The sequence below is a fragment of the Notolepis coatsorum genome (assembly GCF_963971535.1).
Source record: "Notolepis coatsorum genome assembly, chromosome: 2".
NCBI classification, from domain to species: Eukaryota; Metazoa; Chordata; class Actinopteri; order Aulopiformes; family Paralepididae; genus Notolepis; species Notolepis coatsorum.
Genome location: NC_140166.1, coordinates 3,877,761 through 3,899,444, shown reverse-complemented (window position 1 = coordinate 3,899,444; position 21,684 = coordinate 3,877,761). Strand labels below are relative to the sequence as shown.

Below are 21,684 nucleotides of genomic sequence, written 5' to 3'. Positions count from 1 at the left end.
AGCCGCTCTGCAGACTTCTCTCGGCAGAATCTCCGAAGTGTTGCGGGACCGAGAGAGAGAGAGAGGGAGCGAGTCAACAAGGGTGCAGGTGGAACGAGCAGGAGAACAGGAGAGGTGACTTGTACCCAAATACAAAAGTTATCCAAGTGAACTAATCTTCGTGTAAATACACACAGTGAGCAAAGTTCCAAAACACAATCCCAAGTGAATATCTTCGTGTAAATACACACAGTGAGCACTGTTCCAAAACACAACCCCAAGTGAATATCTTCGGTGCAAAAAATAGACACTGAGAGTGAAGTCCAAAAAACAATCCAATGTGAATAATATCTTCGGTGTGAACAACACACAGTGGGAGATGTAAAGTCCCAAAAATATTATCCCAGTGAGAACAACAAAAAGGCGATCGCTGGGTGAGTGACTGTCTGATAAAAAAGGTGGTAATCTTCAGTGTTATAGAAACACACGAAAACGGAATTTGATCAAGACAGTCAGTAAAAAACTCACCCAGACGTAGTGCGTAATGAGTGCTGGAACAGCAGCGGAGCGAGCGCGTCGCCACGGGGAAAAGGTGTCCAAGAGGAAGGCTTCTTGGAATATCCTGGAGGTAAAGCACAGAGAGCAAACAGCAGCAGCAGCAGGAACGGAGAATGCAAACAGAGAAATATCAAAAACGATCCAACAAACTTGAGTGGGGAAACAGGGTATAAATAATACGGGATTGATTGATTGACAAGCAGTGACAGCTGGGGAATGTGATTGAAAAGCGTGTGGACGGGAGAGAACCAATCAACGACGTCTCTGGGAAGAAGCGTGTGAATAGGGGAATGAAATGATTAACAGAAAACTTAAAGGGACAGAGCGAGTGGGAGAGCAGCGGACCAATCATCACAGTACTTCAAGAAGCCCGTGGTGGGGAAAGAGCCAAACCTTACACACACACACACACACACACACACACACACACACACACACACACACACACACACACACACACACACACACACACACACACACACACACACACACACACACACACACACACACACACACACACACACACACACACACACACACACACACACACACACACACACACACACACACACACACACACACACACACACACACACACAATTATTTTGTTACAAAAACTTAATTTCCTGCATTCTGGTGCAGGAATTTTTGAATTTTTACCCTTTAAATGCCAGTGTTTGTGATGGGCATCACAAATTATTGTAAAAAAGAAAAGAAAACACATATTCAATACATTTTGAATGTTTACCCTTTAAATGCCAGTTTGTGTGATGGCATCACAAATTATTGTTAAAAAAAACACAAAAAAGTAAAATATTTTCAATATATCAAATGCAAAGTACATCTTTCTGGGGGGGATTATTACAGGCTAGGCATGTGTCAATGATTAGCAGCAACACAGATTTTGATGGATTTTTTGTAATGTCAGATTTAACACCAACTCTTTTCAGAAAAGTGGGAGTACTTAATTTTTTATCTGATATTACAAAAAATATAAAAATAAATGGTTATGATCAGGGCTGAAGTTGAATTAAAGATGTATGACTGTTTAGACTGCATTACTCTCTGTCACAGTGATCTCCTGGTTGTTCCCCACTTAGGTTATTTAACTATCGCGCCGCCACAACCAGAAACACTGGCCTGGCCTGCTTCTAAGTTCAGTGGCCTGAAAAAAAAAAAGAAAAATTGCTTTTTTGGAAATGTTTTCAAGTACCACCAGCAGTACCACCAAGTACCACTAGTGGTACGCGTACCACAGTTTGAGAACCACTGACTTAGGTATTTGTCACTTCTCTCATACTGTGTTATTATATATCAAAATGTGTATATATGCATCATATTTATACATGTGTGAGTTATATGTATTACATCCTGCAAAATGATTAATCAAACGTGATAATTGAGTAGCCAATGGGCTTGATGTGTTACGATGTGGGGTGGAGTATGCTGTATATAATGATGATTATTGACACCTGCTGCATAGCACCTGAGGAAGCAGAAGTGAAACGCGTTGTGCAAAAAAAAAAAAGCAAAAATCAGTCCTGAGGAGTGTGCGGTCCCTTCTTTCTTTTGAAGGTATTCTTCTTGTAGTTTTATATATATATATATTTTTATAGTCGACTAATAGTCGACTATCGGCTAATTTTGGCGACTACAAATCGACTATACAAATCCTTCAATCAATCAAATCGGGGACAGCCCTAATTTGATTTATCTCCGAGAGACAGAGCTAGTAGTAGTGACTATAAAGAGAAATGAGACTTTGTTTTCAGTTGCCTCTCGCTGTCCAGTTCAGCACCATGGACAGAGTCAACACCAACACCACTACCCTACCATGTAGGTTACTTTAGCTTATAATAGGTGTCCTCAATGCAGCACTGTTTTAACATCTTGAATTTCAGGTCATACTTTTTTCTATAAATAAATAAACAGCTTTGTAGTGTCAACGGCAACCAGATTGTCACACCTTATGCCTGCCTGTCTACTCTCTCTCTATTTATCTCTCTAATTACAGATCAGGTGTGGGGAAGCTCTGGGAGCAGCTGATGGACATCTGTGTGCTGATTGCTGCACCTATTTAGACCTGGCGTAGATGTCATCATGCTGCCAGATCGTAGCTTGGTCAGTCATAGTTCTTTGCTCATTTCCAATTAGTCGTATTTCCGCGTTTCTTATCTCATGTCTGTACCTGTTCTGTCTCTCCTTTTCCCCAGTCCCTCATCTGGCTCCCCGTGCTGTCTCTACTCCTGGATGCCTTGCCTGGCCTCTGCCTGCCTGACGACTCTCCTTGCCTAAACCCGGACCGTCTGAGGAACAGATCCCATGTATGACCCCCCGCCTGGCTGACTACCCCGCTCCTTGCTCACGCCCCGAACCACTTGAGTATCCGATTCTGTATAAGACTTCCCGCTTGTCTGACTACCTTGGTCCTTCTCTTAGCCCCTGGACAGTATGAGTATCCCCGTGGCTTCACCGACCACTGCTTGGACAATTATACAATAAAGTACCCGTCTTTTGGCTTATACCAATGTCTGTCTGCTGTCTGTGTTTGCACATTGGGTTCCACTAGTTCAGTAGATAAACAATTAATGACCAGGCTTCTAATTGAGACCAACTTTTATTTGTCAAAATGTGTAGCCACCCGGCCATTAAAAGGGACAAGCGTCTATACTCAGCTTTTAATTGGAGTTTTGCGGTATGTGATATTTGGTGGTAAATTCCGGTATATTTCCAGTATAATTTCAGACTAACCTGCTCTCCTCTTCCTCTCTGGAATTCTTCTTAGGTTGATACTTCTTAGTCAGGTTCCTAGAGAGAGAGAGAGAAAGAGAGAATAAGAGTAATAACATGTTGATCACATCCTCACATACTGTAATATTTGTATCAACACTCAACAGATATCTCCCCCAGATCTGCTTGGAATCAGATGGGCGGGTTTATCACATTGGGACAATTCAGATTCAGGCCAATCACAGAAAAGTACATTATATTGATATACTTGATACATACTATATTAAACTACGTACTAGTACTACTTGTATATTTATATACTATAATAAACTACTTACTAGTACTACTAGTATACTTAAATAAAATACTATATCAAACTACTTACTAGTACTACTTACACTAGTATACTTATACCCAACTTATACGCTTGGGTATAGGCAACAACTGTATGGAGAGAGGTATGAGGGAGAGAGAGAGAGAGAGAGCGAGAGATATAAATAGAAATTGAGTGTGGGGTGAGGGGGCTGTCACTGTGGCAGGCCACGTGAGCGGATCGGCGCGGGCGAGAAATCCGCTCTTCGCTCTTTAAAGCTTGGTCCGCTCCGCTAATCGCTCATGTTGACACCGCCCCCAAGTCGCTCACCGCTCACCTTGAATCGAGCGCTCCCCGCTCCCCGCGCCACATCGCTCGGCAGATTTTTATTATTTTTTTTGAAGCATGGTGTAAATTAGCTCAAACTACAACAGTCTACACCCCCTGGGCCCCTTAACAATTATTTGTATTGAGCCGCATTGTAATTGTACCCATTCTGCAATGTTAAATAACGTTGTTTATCCATTCACTAGCTCTATTAAGCGATGATAGCTAGCCTAGCCACACTGCTATGGTCGCTGCCATTAACGTTAGCATGTAAGCTAACGACAACAACAATGGCGTCAAAACAGGATGTGAGTGACAAAGCCTGAACAGGATATCACAGGTTCACCCTTCTCATTGGTTGAAAATGGCCTTCATGTTTGTACATCGCCATCTGTTGCTTTGGCATTGTACTACATGTATATTACATCAGTGTTAAACCACTGAGTGGCCTGGAGTGGATTGGAGCGGAGGAGAACTCTCGCTCCGGACGTTAAAACCCACTCCTCGCTCACGTCAAAACCGCCCGCTCCGCTCCCCGCGCCGCTCACATGCCGCGCCACTCACATGGCCTGCACTGTGGTGCAGAGTTCAGCGAGCCTGCTGGTCCTGGAGCTGAGATTCCTATAGCGCCTCCCAGAGGGGAGGAGGGCAAAGAACCTGTGGTTGGGATGAGAGGTGACCTTGATGATACCGTGTGTCTTCCTCAGACACCGTTTGTGCTGGACAGTCTCTATTGCAGGGAGGGGAGCACTGGAGATGCATTGGGCAGTTTTCACCAAGACCAAAAGCTGGTGGTGGACCTTAGTGAGGCAGGAAGAGGGGCCCCCTACTCCCGGCATCATACCACCATTATGCAACAGACATTATGGCACAGACACAGAGCCCTGCGAAGCCTGCATACAGTAAACTAACTTGATCGTTAATCTAACTGTTGTCCTTGTATCTTTACGCTTGTGAAAACATTAAATAATATGTATAGGCTATAGGCCCTCGTTTGGCCATAATAATAGCCTATTCTCAAATGGCTATCCGCTGTGGGCTATCTCCTCGCTGACGGACCAGTATACCTATATCATATCATATTCCTATGTCTCCAAGGAATCGTGGGGCTCTGGGGAAGAAAGGTTGGGAACCCCTGCTATAGCCTATATCCTTTATGATGTTATAGGCTATTTTATTTACAGTAGTCTATTTATGATTTGTTTCCATAGCCGGTCTCAGACAGTTATGCATGTGGCTGAGACGGATCGGGATTAGAAGCTGCTAGGAAACTGCTTCTCGGCTACGAATTAAAGCCACGATTGAAAATAATGTACTTCCTTTCTTGACAAAAGCCTATACTATAACAATAATACGAGAGCATACAAGAACAATGAATCTCACTGCCATGTAGCCTACGCCATGTGTAGCCTGCGTATGTGATCAATAAAAACTCAAACTTGAATTCCATCACGTCTGTGCGGGAGCGCACAAATAGACTGTGTTGTCACAATGTAAATAAAAACGTGCACTGAAAAGTTACAGTATGTAGATGGTTGATTATTTCTATGACAGTCAGTAAACGCTTGCAAAAAGTATCAGTTTTATTTAATGAATTGATATTTAAGTGATATTTTAATTACAGATACCCCAGTAATAACATTACAATTTAATGCGTTCCCCCCGGCCGGCAATGACTTATCAGCCAAATGCAACGATAAATAAATAAGATGCATTCATTTGGAAAGACCTATTCCAAATGCTATTTATAGGGTTTGACAATAATTACACTAATGTCGCTATTTTACAATTAACTATAATGAATTACGGGTCATATGAACACGCCAGTGTTGAAACTAATGCACGAAAGCTTATTTCCGTGTGCAGTCTTCATATTCTACCGCTGGGCGCCAGGTACGCACGGTCTGAGCTGTGCGTAGATATACGCACAATGTCAAGCACACGTTCAAATTGATAAGTCCCACACTTTGCTTAGAAATCATTGTACGCACGGTTGATAAATGAGGGCCCAGGATTCTAAAGTTTTACCCCTTTCGTCAACACCACACAGATTACACGTTGATAGACTTGCTGTGTCAGGGTCAGGGTCAGAGGTCAGGATGTGGTTAAATTCTTACCTGATCTGTTTGGCGTAGTTGAGTTCTATCTCCGAGCGCTCTTTGACAAACTTGGTATACCGCTCCAGGAACTCAATTCCCCAACTGGTGTGTTTCTCCAAGTTGTCAAACTGATCCTGAAACAGTCATTCAAACACAATAACTAACCCAAACCCTTATCAAACATCATTATAACACAATAAGTAATCCTACCCCATTGGACTTACTAGTATTCTTGTCATGTGGGAGGGGAGCCAGGAGCCAGACTCATTAAAACATACTAGTACTCTTGTCATGTGGGAGCCCAGCTCATTAAAACATACTAGTATTATTGTCATGTGTGACCCAGCTCATTAAAACATACTAATATTATTGTCATGTGGGAGCCCAGCTCATTAAAACATACTAGTATTATTGTCATGTGTGACCCAGCACATTAAAACATACTAGTCTAGTATTCTTGTCATGTGGGAGCCCAGCTCATTAAAACATACTAGTATTATTGTCATGTGTGACCCAGCTCATTAAAACATACTAGTATTATTGTCATGTGTGACCCAGCTCATTAAAACATACTAGTCTAGTATTCTTGTCATGTGGGAGCCCAGCTCATTAAAACATACTAGTATTCTTGTCATGTGGGAGCCCGGTCCATATATATATATATATATATATATATATATATATAACATACTAGTATTATTGTCATGTTGGCGCCAGGCTCATTAAAACATACTAGTACTCTTGTCATGTGAAGACAACTTAATTTAATTGGATACAATTGTTTGTGTTCTGTGAGAAATTCAGATATCAAGTCGTCAGTAGCTAGAAACATACCGTTAACAACCTCAAATACATGGGACTTGAGTTAGTCCACAGGCCCGCGAGAGGGGGTGACAGACACAAGTTACTATTACAACGGGAATGTTATTATATCGTTAGGTTATAGCTATAACCAAGTTCTGTTAATTAGGGGTGACGCTTGGCATCACACTGCACTCCCTCGCGTACGTGCACGCGCACTGAATAAATTCCACAAATGTACCTTTAATACCAGTATTAGTCTGACCACACCCCTCATCAGCTTACCTTCATAAGCAGGTGTGTGGTCACCTGCTCTCCTCCTTCCCAAGCTTTCACCACAAGGTGAGGTCAAGGGCTGCAGCGGCCGTCTGATGCCAAGCGTCACCCCTAATTAACAGAACTTGGTTATAGCTATAACCTAACGTTCTGTTCCATTAGGGGCTCTGCTTGGCATCACACTGCACAAAGGGAGGCCAAGCGGAGCCGCTGGCTGACAAATACACCCCGCTGAAGGCCCCCCACAACCAACAGAACAGGGAGGGCCGAGCCCCCCCGACCCCCCCTAATGGAGGGCACCCCCCCTATTAGAGGTCTACCGAGAGGGCGACGGACCCGACCGCACGAAGAGGCACTCAAGCAACTCAACGCACAGGGTGAGCAGACCGTGGCTTGACCCCACGACTACACCCACGCACAACCCGCATGCCACCCGGGAACGAACGTAGGAAACAACCTCGTTACTGCCCCCAGAATCACGGGATCAAGGGCAAACCCAACCCCGTGGCAAGGCCGTAGCAGCGGAGCGCGAAGGAAGACCCAGACCCACCAAAAGGACTGGACTCCCCGGAATGGGGGCCCGGAGAAGTCCATGATGCCAGCATCAAGACCCCACCAGGTGGGCACCTAGTGACCCCGCCCCCCACATCGCCAGCGTATTCGGACAAAGGCCCCTCAGCCGAGCGGGCCCTGTCCTCCCCAACAGTACACCGCCTGGAACACAGGCCCTGCAACAGGCAGACAGCATGGTCGTAACACACAAGAGTTAACCAACGGAAGCAGGCAGTGCACCGGGAAAAAAGACCAGGCAACAGGCTGTCAACCCAAGCCTGGAGACTGCGGACGAGGCAGGCGCCAGAAGGACAGCTGAACACAGCCGCCCCGGCGGAAGGGGCGTATGCTGGCGTTGTCGCATAACCAAGCCTTAAACAGCATGTCAGAAGTGGGATTCAAACCCATGCCTCTATTCAGAGACCAGAAGCCCCATTGCTATGGAAAGTTTTACCTTGAGTCTGGCTCCTTAGACCACTCGGCCATCCTGACAGCTGCCCACAGAGAAGGCCCATACGATCGGCAGACGTCATGAACGTGCAGGGGCACCCTCAACCGGAGAACCGGGAGTTGACACTGCAGCAACACACCAGAGAACCAACCACCTAGGCATTACCCCATGCAATGGTTGGTCCCATAACCCCTCAGGAAAGAAACCCCAAAAACACACCTGCGGCACCGCCGCAGCCCGCGTTCTGGTTTCCAACAGGGCTATCCCGGGCCTACGGGTCAACGAACATTACCCCGGACCGGGCCCGGTGATACGGGGGGCACAGGGTCCCCCGAGGAGGTTAAAACCACCCCAACAGGCCCCTCTGCGCCAAGCGCAAGAGAAGAGCGTAAAAATGGAAGACCAGCCCCAGCACCCCGCACTCGGTATTCCCAGGAGGTCACCCAACCAAGTACCAACCAAGACCAACCCGCACAGCGGCCGAGATCCGACGAGATCGGGCGCGTACAGGTTGGCACGGCCGTAAGCCATTACGACAGTGCAGAATACAAACGCACCTAACAAGGGTTCCATAACGCTCAACCCTGTGACACCCGGACCGACCCAGCATTTTTCCCCCTGAAAAAAACCCAAGTCCCTCAGGGTACCAGAACAGCAGATCTGCATCCCCAGCGGACAACGGGTGCAACTGATCTGGACCAGCGCGACCAGAACCAGTCCCGTGCCCTAATCACGCCGACCTGCCAACCCCAGGAGAAGGGGCAGATATGCGTGTTGATCCCAACATAAAAAGAAGGCGCCACCCAGACGTGTCGGTACGAACCGCGCCCGGTGGCCCACCCCTAGGGCGTGAGACCCTTCCATATGTCCAGACCCATTCCGTCATCATCCCCTGACATGAATGGGAACCCATCGACAACCACACAGGGTGTCGGAAGAGGAAAAAAAAAACCCATCCCAATTGCTTCATAAAAACGCTGTTTCAACCCCAAGCAATCAAGGCGCGCCAGTCAGCCAATGCCCCAAAAGCACATCCTGAGCTAGCACTATGTGTGCGTTTTGACATACCCACATCAACAATAGGCCGTTTAGACCACCATATTGAATCCCCAAGACGCCCAGGGGAACGACAAGAGGGGCGAGATGCAATCAACTCCATGAATGAATGAATGAAAAAATGTACCCAACAGACTGCAGAAAGGGTACAACCCAGTACGGCAATACACACAATAGGTTAAGGGGAGGCAGACCTGAGAAAGACGTTAGTCTTGTTTCCATCAGGGACCCTCATTTCCAATCCATCATAGACACATTCAACTCTTTATAAAAATAAAGAAAAAGCATCACCCGTATGACCCAACTGCACAGCTGGGAGTAAAAAACCTGTTTTCACATGATTTCAATCCAGTCACTCTTTTTAATCAGAGTGTAAGACCAGACCCTCCCAGAAACACCTTCCCACATGAGACCATAGCCATGAAAAAGATATGTAAACTGTGAGTCACGTGACCAATCGACTCAAGTTGACACATAAACCGGGCGCAGCAGAGGGCGCAGCAGAACTGTGAGCCCTACGCCCTAACCTCGACATCTTTAAGACACCAGCTCATGGAAGGCGTCGCCATAGCAACACCGCTACAACGGGGGGGGAAACCTGCCGGCTCCTGTCATGTAATAGGAGTCGGTAGAATACCCCTCCCCCCCCCCTGCCAAGCACTGGCTTGGCCCTGACTGGCTCAGCAGAAGAGATCAAAAATCCCCTAAACCAATCAAGTGGGAAAGGAGGGGTTTATTCGACACCCCCTCCCGAAAAAACACCCTTTATCCCTACACACAGAAAAACAACCGTAGCCATCTTGAAAAACCTCCGGTAGAAAGCAAAGCATAGCGAAGCTAATACAATGTCCGCTACCCACAAAATGTGTAAAGGTTTTACAACAAAAACACAAGTCGCCTGTGCGTGAATCCTATACCCGTTGACTATGTCGTACATAGGAAAAACGCTGATCGAGAGTAAACGGCTAGGCCGTGAAATGTGTGTGTACGAGTATTACTGCAACTAAACAACACAGCATTGTGAAACACATATACTTAGTTCAAGCAATGGAATAACACCAGTTCTACCTGTATGTGGAGCATCAAGCTAAATAGAACCTATTACCGAGTGTACGTTGCAGACCTTGCTTAACCTCGTAACACAACACGACTCATACCACAACGTAAAAGGGCAGATTCATATATACACAACCCCACCATATGAATTGTTTGAAGAAACACACAGTTTGTTCGGCCAAAACACAGTCCCCCTCCATCGGGGAACTTTTTTATTTAACTAATTAAAGCGTGTCAAGGCACAAAATCATAGAGGGGCCGGGGAGGGTGTAGAGGAGAGGGGACACAGAGGGGAAAAAGTCACTTTTAATGGCGTCTGCCACCTCGCACCGCTCGAGTCTTGCCACCCCGAGGAGCCCCGGAGGGACGGTAGGTTACAGTCTGCTGGACACGACGTTCCCTACCGTCTCCTCCGGTCTGGGATGGGCCGGCGGTGGCAGAAGCGCCATGTCGTCCCCTGGCCCTCTTGGCAGGGCCAGCAGCGGCGGCGGAGGCAGTGGTAGCGGCGACGGAGACAGCTCGACGTCGCGGAAGCCTTCTGACTCCACCGGCAAGGACGGGAGGCGGAAGATGGGGTTGGAGAATGGACCTCTCCTCTGCCATCTCTCTGCATGTTGAGGACATCAACCGCAGGGCCTTCCCGAATAGGCCAGCGTCGGAGAGGGCGGCCGTCAGAAGAGGAGCTCTCTTCTTCTCTGGCACACGGGCCTGCTCCAGCCAAAGGTGACGCTGGCCCAGGGTGGCCAGGGCGCGCACTTTCCCCATGGCTATGGCCAGCACCTGGGAAAGGTGCAGGACAGCTCCCGCAGCCTGGGTGATCTGATCGCATTTCACCTCGTTCAGATCCGTGCCGCCCGTCATTATCCCCGATACAAATCTAGCCAGGTGGGCGATGTTAGACGCCGCAGCTAGCGATTGTGTACCAGCGATGAATGACTGGTCACCCCAATAAGCCAATCGCCTAGCCGATTTCCCCTGGAGGACCGGCTTGCATAGTGGTTCCCACACCATATCCGGACAGAGGAGCGCGGCCATCGGACTGTCAAGCCGAGGCACGCCCTCCCCCATACCTTTGACCAACCCCGACACCCGCGTAACTGGTACGTAGGCAGGAGTTAGTCCCATGATGTTGGACACCGCCTGACCCCGACGAACATAGGCCCCCATCGATGGGAAAAATGGGTAGACAACATCCACCCCTCTCACTGGGGGACGCTGCCAGGGATGGCCTATGAGGTCATCAGGGACAGGTGCAGGCAATGGCAGCGGCAGCGGCACGCCGTTTGCGGCGGCGGCTACCGCCATGAGCTCGGGAAACAAGGCCCGCAGTTCCCCCTGCAAACCTTCCTCCACCAACCCCGCATCCCTCACATACAGCAGGCTGCGACTGGTCAAGGAGCCACAGTCTGATGTGGCCGACAGTAGGGCATCCTGCTGATGAGGCCAAGGTGGTTCCTCGACATCCTCGAACAGGGCGCCCCATGGAGCCATTTCCCCCCCCTCCGGGGTCTCCTGAGGAGGAATACTCTCCTCCACGGGGCCGTCTTACAAAAACCCGTCCGCCTCGTCCATGAAGTCCTCAGTCTCCATTGGAAATCCAGAGCCGGACGCGTCTTCGCTGGTCTCCAGCAGTTCCCCAAACCCAGGCCGTTCGCGCCTGCACGCCACCATCTTGCGACGTGAGCGAGCAGACGCGAAAAGTTTGCGTCGCAAATCCTCTGGCTCCAAGACAACCCCCCGTTCACCAACGGCCGATTCCCCAGAACCAGAGGAACCAGAGTCGAGATCAGGCCATCGCCGGAGCGACGGCACCGAACCCTCGGCTCTTCGGTGAGGCAAACTATCCACCGGCAGTCTCCCGGGCTGGGTCGGCAACCACGAGAGTGGCAACAGCCCAGCACCGAAGCGCACGACGGAGGCGGGAATGGAGAACCGCTGGTGAAGAGTAGGTCTAGCGGGTCTACTCTCCGCGGAATACATTATGACCCAACTTTTTCTTGTACAACAGATGTGAGAGAAGAAAAAATTAAGCACAATGTAAACCCGTCACAACTCTTTTCAACTAACAACACGTCAAGTGGGGTACTACCGAGGCACTTCCTTGTGGTGAAAGCGAGAAGGAGGAGAGCAGGTGACCACACACCTGCTTATGAAGGTAAGCTGATGAGGGGTGTGGTCAGACTAATACTGGTATTAAAGGTACATTTGTGGAATTTATTCAGTGCGCGTGCACGTACGCGAGGGAGTGCAGTGTGATGCCAAGCAGAGCCCCTAATGGAACAGAACCACCTGTTTAATTGCATAGAACCTAGAGGAATGAATAAAGAGAACGTTTTAACCTGTTTCCTTTAAGTACCTTTTACCTATAATATTATTATTTTGGTTTAATTCATGTGGTTGTTTTCAAGCATGAGGTATGTTTTTCCTATGATTCTCAATAGAGAATATTTAAATAAGTAACGGGGCTCAATTAGCCATAGAAACTATAGGCATGTTACATATCAAGTTTCTGGTAATGTAATGTATTTATGTTTTTGTTTTATATATGATTTATATATGTATAATCTGTGTATTTACGAATAGACTATTTTGATAGGTCTTTCCTTTGGTCATTGAGGACCAATAGACTCAGGCACACCTGCGCCGTGATGCCATTTCCTGCCAAGTCATTAACCACCAGGTGTATATAACCACCATCTTGACTGTAATTTCATTGCTAGCCATAACACTGACGAAGGAATAAGAATTCCGAAACATGTTTGTTTCCACTTCAGGCTGCTATTAAATACTTGAACCTGAGAGTGCTGGTCCAGCTTCCCTGCTTCTTTTTATATATCACTTTACGGGATTTCAGCACCCAGTGTCGGATTTTGAGAGCGCGGTCTAACTTGACATTAGAAAATTAAATATAAAATCAGACCTCTCACAAAATGATTTCTGCTTCACACTACATAGATAGATTATCCTTTAATATCTACTCCATATATACATTCTCCTTTAATATGTACTCTATATATACATTCTCCTTTAATGTCTACTCCATATATATTCTCCTTTAATATCTACTTCATATATATATTCTCCTTTAATATCTACTACTCTATATATATATTCTCCTTTAATATTATCTAATCTATATACATTTTCCTTTAATATCAACTCCATATACATATTTTCTCTATATTATATTCTCCTTTAATATCTACTATGTATATATATTCTCCTTTAATATCTACTCTCTCTCTATATATATTATCTGTTAATATACAGTATATATTCTCCTTTAATATCTACTCTATACATTCTCCTTTACTATCTACTCTATATACATTCTCTTTTCATATCTATTCTACTCTATGGTATGGTATGTTATGGCTGATTAAAGACCCCACTGTACTGGCCTGTACTTTTAACAATTATTTTTTAAATAGTGTATTTGAAATAACAAAACTCTTTGCCCCCTCTGGTGTTTCACCCAGCAACTGTGGACGCCGGGCCCCTCTTTGAGCTGGAGGAAATAACAGAGGAAGAGGTAAGAAAAGTCCTTGTGGCGCTGAAACGCTCTAAGGCCAAGGACACACATGGCCTGGACACAGATTTTATAAAAACGCACACCGACACTCTAGTAAAACCTATCACTATTAGTGAATCAATCGATCAGCTCAAAGGAGGTGCGATCATCCTGGAAGGTGGCCACGTGACACCCATTTTTAAATCTGGTAGCAGGGTATCGGTGGCCAACTACAGGCCAATCAGCATCCATTATCTAAGGTTGCTGAAAAGTGGGTGTCAAAACTTATAGGGATGCACCGAATGGGAAATTCTTGGCCGAAACCGATACCGAAAATAGGAAACAGTTGGCCGAAAACCGAATGCCGAAAGGCGGAAAATGATTCATAGAATAGAATTATTTTTTTACCAATGTTTTCAGCTACCTGATTATGGAAAAATATATGATTATGGCAAAACTTAACTTAAATAATAAATAATCACTATTATGGGTCCATAAAACATTTATTCAGCACTTCTGAATGCATACAGTACATTAATTCCAAGTCAAGTGGCGGACATCTGTGCTCTACTGAGCGCACCTTTCTAGTCCGCAGATGAATGTGCTCTCTTGACTTTGGCACAGTAGACGCGCGACGTGTATTCTCGAGAATGATAATAATAATAATGCTCTTCAGATTATATTATCAACGACAGACAGCGTCAATGTGAGAAACACAATCCCCCCCCTCTTAAAGGGGAACTATTTTACTATTTCTTTCACTATTTGGGCACTTTTACACAATTCCTGTGAGTTTATGGAACACCTCTGTAATAAATTTTTTTTTTTTAATTCATTGTTTTGTATTTCTAATCAAGTCCTCAAAAACAGCATTTTTCTACCTCAAGATCTTAAGCCGTTTTGAGCCTGGGCTGCAGGTTGTGGTGCTCCAAGGGGCCACACAGCCACATTATTATGCAGCAGAGTCTCTCTGACATCACAAATCAGCACATTTTCAGATGACTCAGGCCCTGTTTAGACGGAAACGCTAGCAGGTGAATCCGCAAAAATATTTTTTCGGATGTGCCTTTCGTTTATACGGAAACGGCGTTTTTACGGGGTGAAACCGTAAAAAGGTGAGACCACCTTCCAGGGTGGAATTCCTAGAAACGATAAACCTTTGCGCTATCATCTAAACTGTCAAACCGCATAAAACGATGACGAAAGGGTTGTCAAGGCTCTCGTCGCGCGTACTGCTTACATCACAGGCATGCGCCAGTAGCCTAGAAGCGTAAGCAAAGCATGTCTGATTCTATCCATGGCGATCACCTGACGGCTACATTGGCAGTACTTTTAAATACACAAGAATCTGTCCCGTGGCTATCACAACTATTAGTACTGGACCCACTGTCTGTGAGTGACTCTGCTTTGGTCCAATCACATTCCCCACCCACAGTCTGCGAATCAGAGGCAGAGTAGGGCGGGTCTTCACAGCACGTCATGTGACATATGCGCCAATCGTGTGACAGTGGGACTCCGTCGTCTCGAGTCGTTACAGCGTCGTCTGCACGCAGAATTCCATCCCAAAACGCTAGTCTAAACGCAAAATTAAAAGTGAGACCGTAAGACGACTTTTGCGGTTTCTGTTCAGACTCTCTCCGTCTAAACGTAGCCTCAGTTCAGTGAGGGTGAATATTGTGAGAGGAGAATTGGAAGAATGCGCCAATATGAGAATTAGAGACATAGATCATATAACACTTTGATCGCCATGGGTTAAATTCATAATTTACCATCCCTCGCCATCTCTATTTGTCTATGGAGAAGTTCCCCTTCTTTGCAGGGCTATAACTTTAAAAATTCTATTGCTAAATTGCCATTATTATGGCCCATTCAATGTCCTATATGTATTGTTCAGGGTGTAGCAACGTTAAACTTTTTCATTCACATATTCATACTAAAATATGGTCTAAAGTATAAGTATGTTTTTATCGTTTTCTGCAGCTTTCTTCAGAACGTGATTTATAGCCCTAAATGCATTATTATATTGATGATCAAATACAGTTTGGTAGGAATCTGTGCGAGATAAAAAATGTCAACTGGACGTGGTTCTAGAAGTTACTACGTGTCATCTGATGATGACCGGATGGGCGGGGGATCGTTTATAATTCCGTGGGCAGCGTTAGATGATTCATCCAGAGTGGGTCATATGTTCATCATAGCAGTTTATATGGAACACGTTAGAATATAACACTGAATCTTACCGTGGCTTCCTCGCGCCGCTGGCAGATGAGCGTGGAACAGATTTTTTTCTATTATGGGATGGAGAAATGCCCGATCCATTTCCAGGTTGTATAATAGTATATACGTCCAAATCATGTTGTTTTTTCGAGTTATTTGCACCGATCGATGTTCACTGTATCAAGATGGAGTCTCTCTAACGATAGCGAGTGCCCGGACCACATATGGATGAGCACTACCGGTTCAAAGGCTCATTTCCGGTTGGCGATCTGCCGATCGGCCACCAGATGGCGCTCTTGAACCGCTAGAGAGTTGAGTGGAGTTTTGCAGTGTGTCTCAGGGCTCCGGAGGGGAAATATGATTTCGCTCACAGATTTTTGAAATATTGACATCAAAGACGAGTTACGGCGTCTTCGGCAGAATGAGCATGGCTAGGAATGACGTCTTAACTCGTCCCCGGCGATCATAAGTCCACATAGCTAGGAAACAATGCTAAACACTGAAAAAGGCCATTTATAAGATAGTTCCCCTTTAAGTTAACCGCGACAGGCATATAGTAAATAAGGATATAAAGCATGTTAAAGACGCATTTATTGGACGCGTTGCGCGCTGAGTTTACATAGAAACAGCGCGACACATAGAAACAGCGCGCATGTAATGACTGAAGCCACTTTTGATGACATCATCACAACAACACGCGTTAGGTTACAGGTTGTTTCTGTTTCGGTGATATATTTTCGGTGAAAAAACTCTTTCGGCCAAAAGCCGAAATGCCATTTTTGGTCATTTTCGGCCGAAAACTTTCGGTGGCCGAAATTTCGGTGCATCCCTACTTATGATTAAACATCTGGACAAAGGTCACACCCAGAGTTGCATTCCTCATATCAACATTGGCTGCACGAGTGGCTGTGGTGGATAAGATAAATTAACGCATATACATTTGTAGTTTTCTGGTGTTGAATGAAGTAGTGGATAGTATAGCCCACGTTGGGGTCCTGAGGGGGGAGCGAGCGAGTGTCCATGTATTGTATTTATTATTTTTATGTCTTTTAGTCTATTTTCATTCTGATTTAATTACCGGACTGTCATTATTGTTATTATTATTGCTGTTATTGTCCTGTAAATTATTGTTGATTATTACTGTTACTGTATTGTTTGTCTTGTTTCATGTAAAAAAAAGAGAAAATAAAACATTTGATCACAAAAAAATAAAAACATTGGCTGCACGCCACGTGCACGCGCGCTCCCGCGCATGCGCATAAATGTTCCCTCACTTAAGCACAGACTAAAGACAATGCCTAATTGCCTCTACGAATGGAATGTAACACATTTCATTCCAAGTTAGGTGTGAATGTTTCTGAGAACGTCTTTAACACACCTGACGACCGGCGCTATTGATATGCAAAGTAGCCCAGGCGAGTTGGCAAGTGCAGCGCATTCCTGTGTGCACGTGCGTGCCGTGCACATCCGTGCGTGTGCGTGCACACGCTTCTGCTCACAAAACTTTGGCTGCACTGCGTGCAATCCCGTCCCATGAAGAATGCATCCCTGGTCACACCCCACTCCACCCACTACAATTTGGGTTCTGTGCTCATCACTCCACTGAGTCAGCTAACTGTGTTTTTATTGAAAAGGTTAAGTATATGCTGGACAAAAACCCATATGTATAGGTGCTGTGTTCCTGGATCTTAGGCATTTGACACTGTCAACCATCAGGTACTTTTGGCAAAGTTGTCTCGTTAAAATTTCTCTGCAGATACTATACAATGGTTTAAGTCTTACCTAACAAACAGAAAACAGTGTGTCATGATTGATGGTGTCAAATCTCCTTATCTTGACAATCCAGTCGGTGTGCCACAGGGATCGATCCTTGAGCCATTACTGTTTTCTCTGTACATCAATGACCTGCCGGACATATGCCCTGACTCAATGTACAGATGTACGCTGATGACACAGCCATTTTTGTACATATACCAATACTGGTTGCAAAACACGTGCCTACTGCTAAATACAAGAAAGAAAAAATCTAACCCTAACTAACCTTACTGTCATGCACTTGTCCTAATAAACTAACCTATACTGTAGCATGCAACACTTTGATGAACATTGTTACTCAGCTGATAGAGCTATACCCTTCCTGATGACTTGTCATACAGAACTTGTAAGTCGCTTTGGATAAAAGCGTCAGCTAAATGACTAAATGTAAATGTGAATGTAAATGTAAATACAAAAATAACTGTGTATGATGTTCAGCAAATGACCAGTTGGCATCACAAGGTCTAATGTGTTTCTGGGGGGGGAATTGGTCTCCCATTTCAAGTACCTCAGAGTCATCTTGGACTCAAACCTATCCTTTAAGAAACACAAAAAAAAAAGTGAAAAGCACTATTCATTTTAATTTAGTTAATTCTAGACAAATCCGGCCTTTTTTAACAGTTGATGCTGCAAAAGCGTATATTCATTGCATGATATTCTCTCACATTAAATAGTGTTTCACAAACTGGTCGTTTGCAGGTGCCACTGTCATAAAACCCATTGAACAGCTTTTCCATATAGAGCCATCAAGGTATTTGCAAGAAAACAATTGGCATACCTTGTAACATTCTGGAACAACATCACTTTTTGAGCTTTGAAAATGTCAGTCTTAAAAAGTGCTTCTTTTATCTACAAATGCTTACATGGACTAGCTCCCCCGCCCTGTACATGAATTTATATATAAAAAAAATAACCATTGGACTTGTGATCTGCTTCATGTTCACTGTGTTCATTAATTTAGCATGGTCCCATCCAAATAAACTCTATCCTCTATATTATATATTCACCTTTAATATCTACTCTACATTCTCCTTTAATATCTACATTCTCCTTTAATATCAACTATATTTTTTTCCTTTGATGTGTACTATTATGCATTCTCCTTTAATATCTACTTTATATATATTCTTCTTTAATACCTACTATATTCTCCTTTAATATCTATATACATTCTCCTTTAATATCTATATACATACATTTAACATCTACTATATATATTAATTATCCTTTAATATACTCTATACATTCTCCTTTGATACATTCTCCTTTCATATCTACTCTATATATTATCCTTTAATTCTCCTTTATATTCTCCTTTCATATCTACTCTATATATATACATTCTCCTTTAACTATATATGTTCTCCTTAATATCTATACTAATATATTCTCCTTTAATATGGATTCTATATATAGAGAGAGATATTCTCCTTTAATATCTCTATTCTCCTGTAATATCTACTACTCTATACCTTCTCCTTTAAAATGTCATACTACATTCTCCTCTAATATCTACTCTATACATTATCTAATATAATTATAATATATACTCCATACATTATCTTTAATATACTCAACATACATTATATTTCATATCTATATATACGTACATTCTTTAATATCTACTCCATATACATTCTCTTAGTCTTATCTCTGTCTCCATTCTCCTCTAGTGCCTCACGGTGACAGCCTGCCTGCGCGCCGTGCGGAGCATCATGGCCGCAGCCGCTACCAACCTACCGTGTTGCTATGGTAGCAGTTCGGTCCGCACACCGAATCATCTGAATAAAGTGACAGGCCGGTGTACCGGACATCACAATATTTATTCATTTTAAACAGCATTTTACACCGTGCAGCGCACACATACACATACACGCGCGCGCGCGCGCACACACACACACACACAGTGACACACACACAAACACACATACTCTCTCGCTCGCTCTATCTATCTATTTCTCGAGTCGTGGACCAGGTGGGCCTACCGAATGGCCGGTGAACGGTACGACCCGTCCCTTAACGGCGACGAGTCCGACAGCCCAGAAACGCTGAACGGCGGACTAAACGGTTAAAACGGTAGCTCCTATACTACCCACAGCCCAGTAACCGATGGGCTCGCCCTAACGCCGGCCTGGTGATGGTAATAACGGCGGTGTCTTACCCACAGCTCGGTGCCCCAGCTACAGCTCATGGCTCCGGTCCCCGACCCGGTGGCTGTACGTAAAGCTATTTGTCCCGGTCTCCAACCGACCCGGTCTCCGGTGTGTAGCGGCTCACCTTGTCCGGTCTGCAGACTGCATCCTCTCCTCACAACTCACACACACACACACACACACACACACACACACACACACAGACAGAATAATACACGAACACACGCACAGTCACACACACTCTGCTCTGGCGGGCTCTAGCTGTTGGGGCTCGTGGCTGCGCTGCTGCTGCTCTACATACGCAGCAGTGGCAGCACCCGCCCACCGCTGATCCCAGACACGGCCGCGCGCCTCCCTGTTGTCACCAGGCGCGAGCAGAGGCGATAATGCGTGTGCGTGTGTGTATCTCGAATAGTTCCACATTAGATTAGATTAGATTAAAATGTATAATTTGTGATTATACAGCATAAGTACAGTACAACGAAAATAAATTTGGCATCCAACCATGCAGTGCAAATGTACAGGTGATTAAACTGGGTATAAAATATATAAATCAGTATTACTGAGTAATAGTGTCAATCAGATGTATGCAGGCATGCGTTGTTCATGGGACGGGGTAGCACGGTGTGCAAGCTCACTCGCTATTTGCATATCAATAGCGCCGGTCGTCAGGTGTGTTAAATACGTTCTCAGACCCATTCACACCTAACTTGTTGTGAAGACGTGTTACATTCCATTCGTAGAGGCAATTAGGCACTGTCTTTAGTCTGTGCCCAAGCGAGGGGACATTAAATGCGCATTCGCGGGAGCGCGCCGGGAGCGCGCGTGCACGTGGTGCGTGTCACCCCAGATGATTTCAATAACGCACCACTGGATGTATGTACAAAGTGGTAGTATTAATATGTACAGGTATAAAGACACTATCGACACGCTGAGTGAGGACATTGGATGTCTGAATGACATTTGTAACGTTTCTTCTTTTGAAGACGGAATTTAAGGGGAGATACTGTATTTCAGTTATTATGGCTCACTGATAAAGTGCAGGGTCTAGAGAGCTATGCAAACACAGCTATGGGAATTGCCGTTATATATCGTATTTGCATCGCGTCCCGCTCTGAGCCTTACGAGATACTCCTATCTCCTGTGATACTTAATGTATCTCCCACGAATAAAAACACATGCACCCCACCTGTATGGGGCCCCGCCCCTTATGGTGGCACCACCCATATAACCATGACTCTGGTCATGAAACACCCTTCCTCTATTTTCGTCCCAGCGTATTGGATGCGTGCACCATACGAGACTAGCGGAATGAAAAGATTAAGGAAGATTAATAATGTTGGAAGCTTACCGGAGGTTGCTGGCCCCTGGCATCTTCAACGCATGTTTTCGGCGACACGACGGGCCTGTGTTGATGTTCCTCGTTTGATGACTGCACATCGAGGTTCAGCTGTACAAGGCTGGCTGTCGGGCCAGCTTGTACTCAGGTAGGCCCTGTGTCTTCAGGCATGGGTATTAGTGTTAGTAATGCTGGTTTGTTTTGTTAACACAACCATGTTGTGTGTTGGCGCCGGGGGCAGGATGGTTTGGTGAACGTTCTCTGCAGGGAACGGTTTCCAAGCTGTCTTGGGCGTGCTGCTAAAACATCTAGAGCTATGCTACATGCTATCGCTACTGCCGCATGCTATTACTACTGCTAATTGCTATGCTGTTTTAATGTCTCCGCCGTGAGATGTTGTCACTCTCCCGCCTCTTGCCCGGTTCATCAATGAAGGTCAGTCGGTAGCTGT

The 21,684-nt window shown here is 45.2% G+C and overlaps 1 protein-coding gene across 1 annotated transcript in view; it reads right to left on the bottom strand.

The window, feature by feature from the left end:
• Positions 1–19,956, bottom strand: part of fnbp1a (formin binding protein 1a) — a gene marked incomplete at its 3' end in the record, with an annotated part of 88,468 nt that extends 68,512 nt beyond the window's left edge. The window contains exons 1-3 of the mRNA XM_084309308.1: positions 19,903–19,956; positions 6,025–6,140; positions 3,289–3,345 (exon numbers count right to left, since the gene is read on the bottom strand). Of these exons, the coding sequence (XP_084165434.1) occupies positions 3,289–3,345; positions 6,025–6,140; positions 19,903–19,932 (203 nt within the window). The 5' untranslated portion in view covers positions 19,933–19,956. The remainder of the gene's footprint in view (positions 1–3,288; positions 3,346–6,024; positions 6,141–19,902) is intronic.
• Between the last annotated feature and the right edge of the window lie 1,728 nt (positions 19,957–21,684).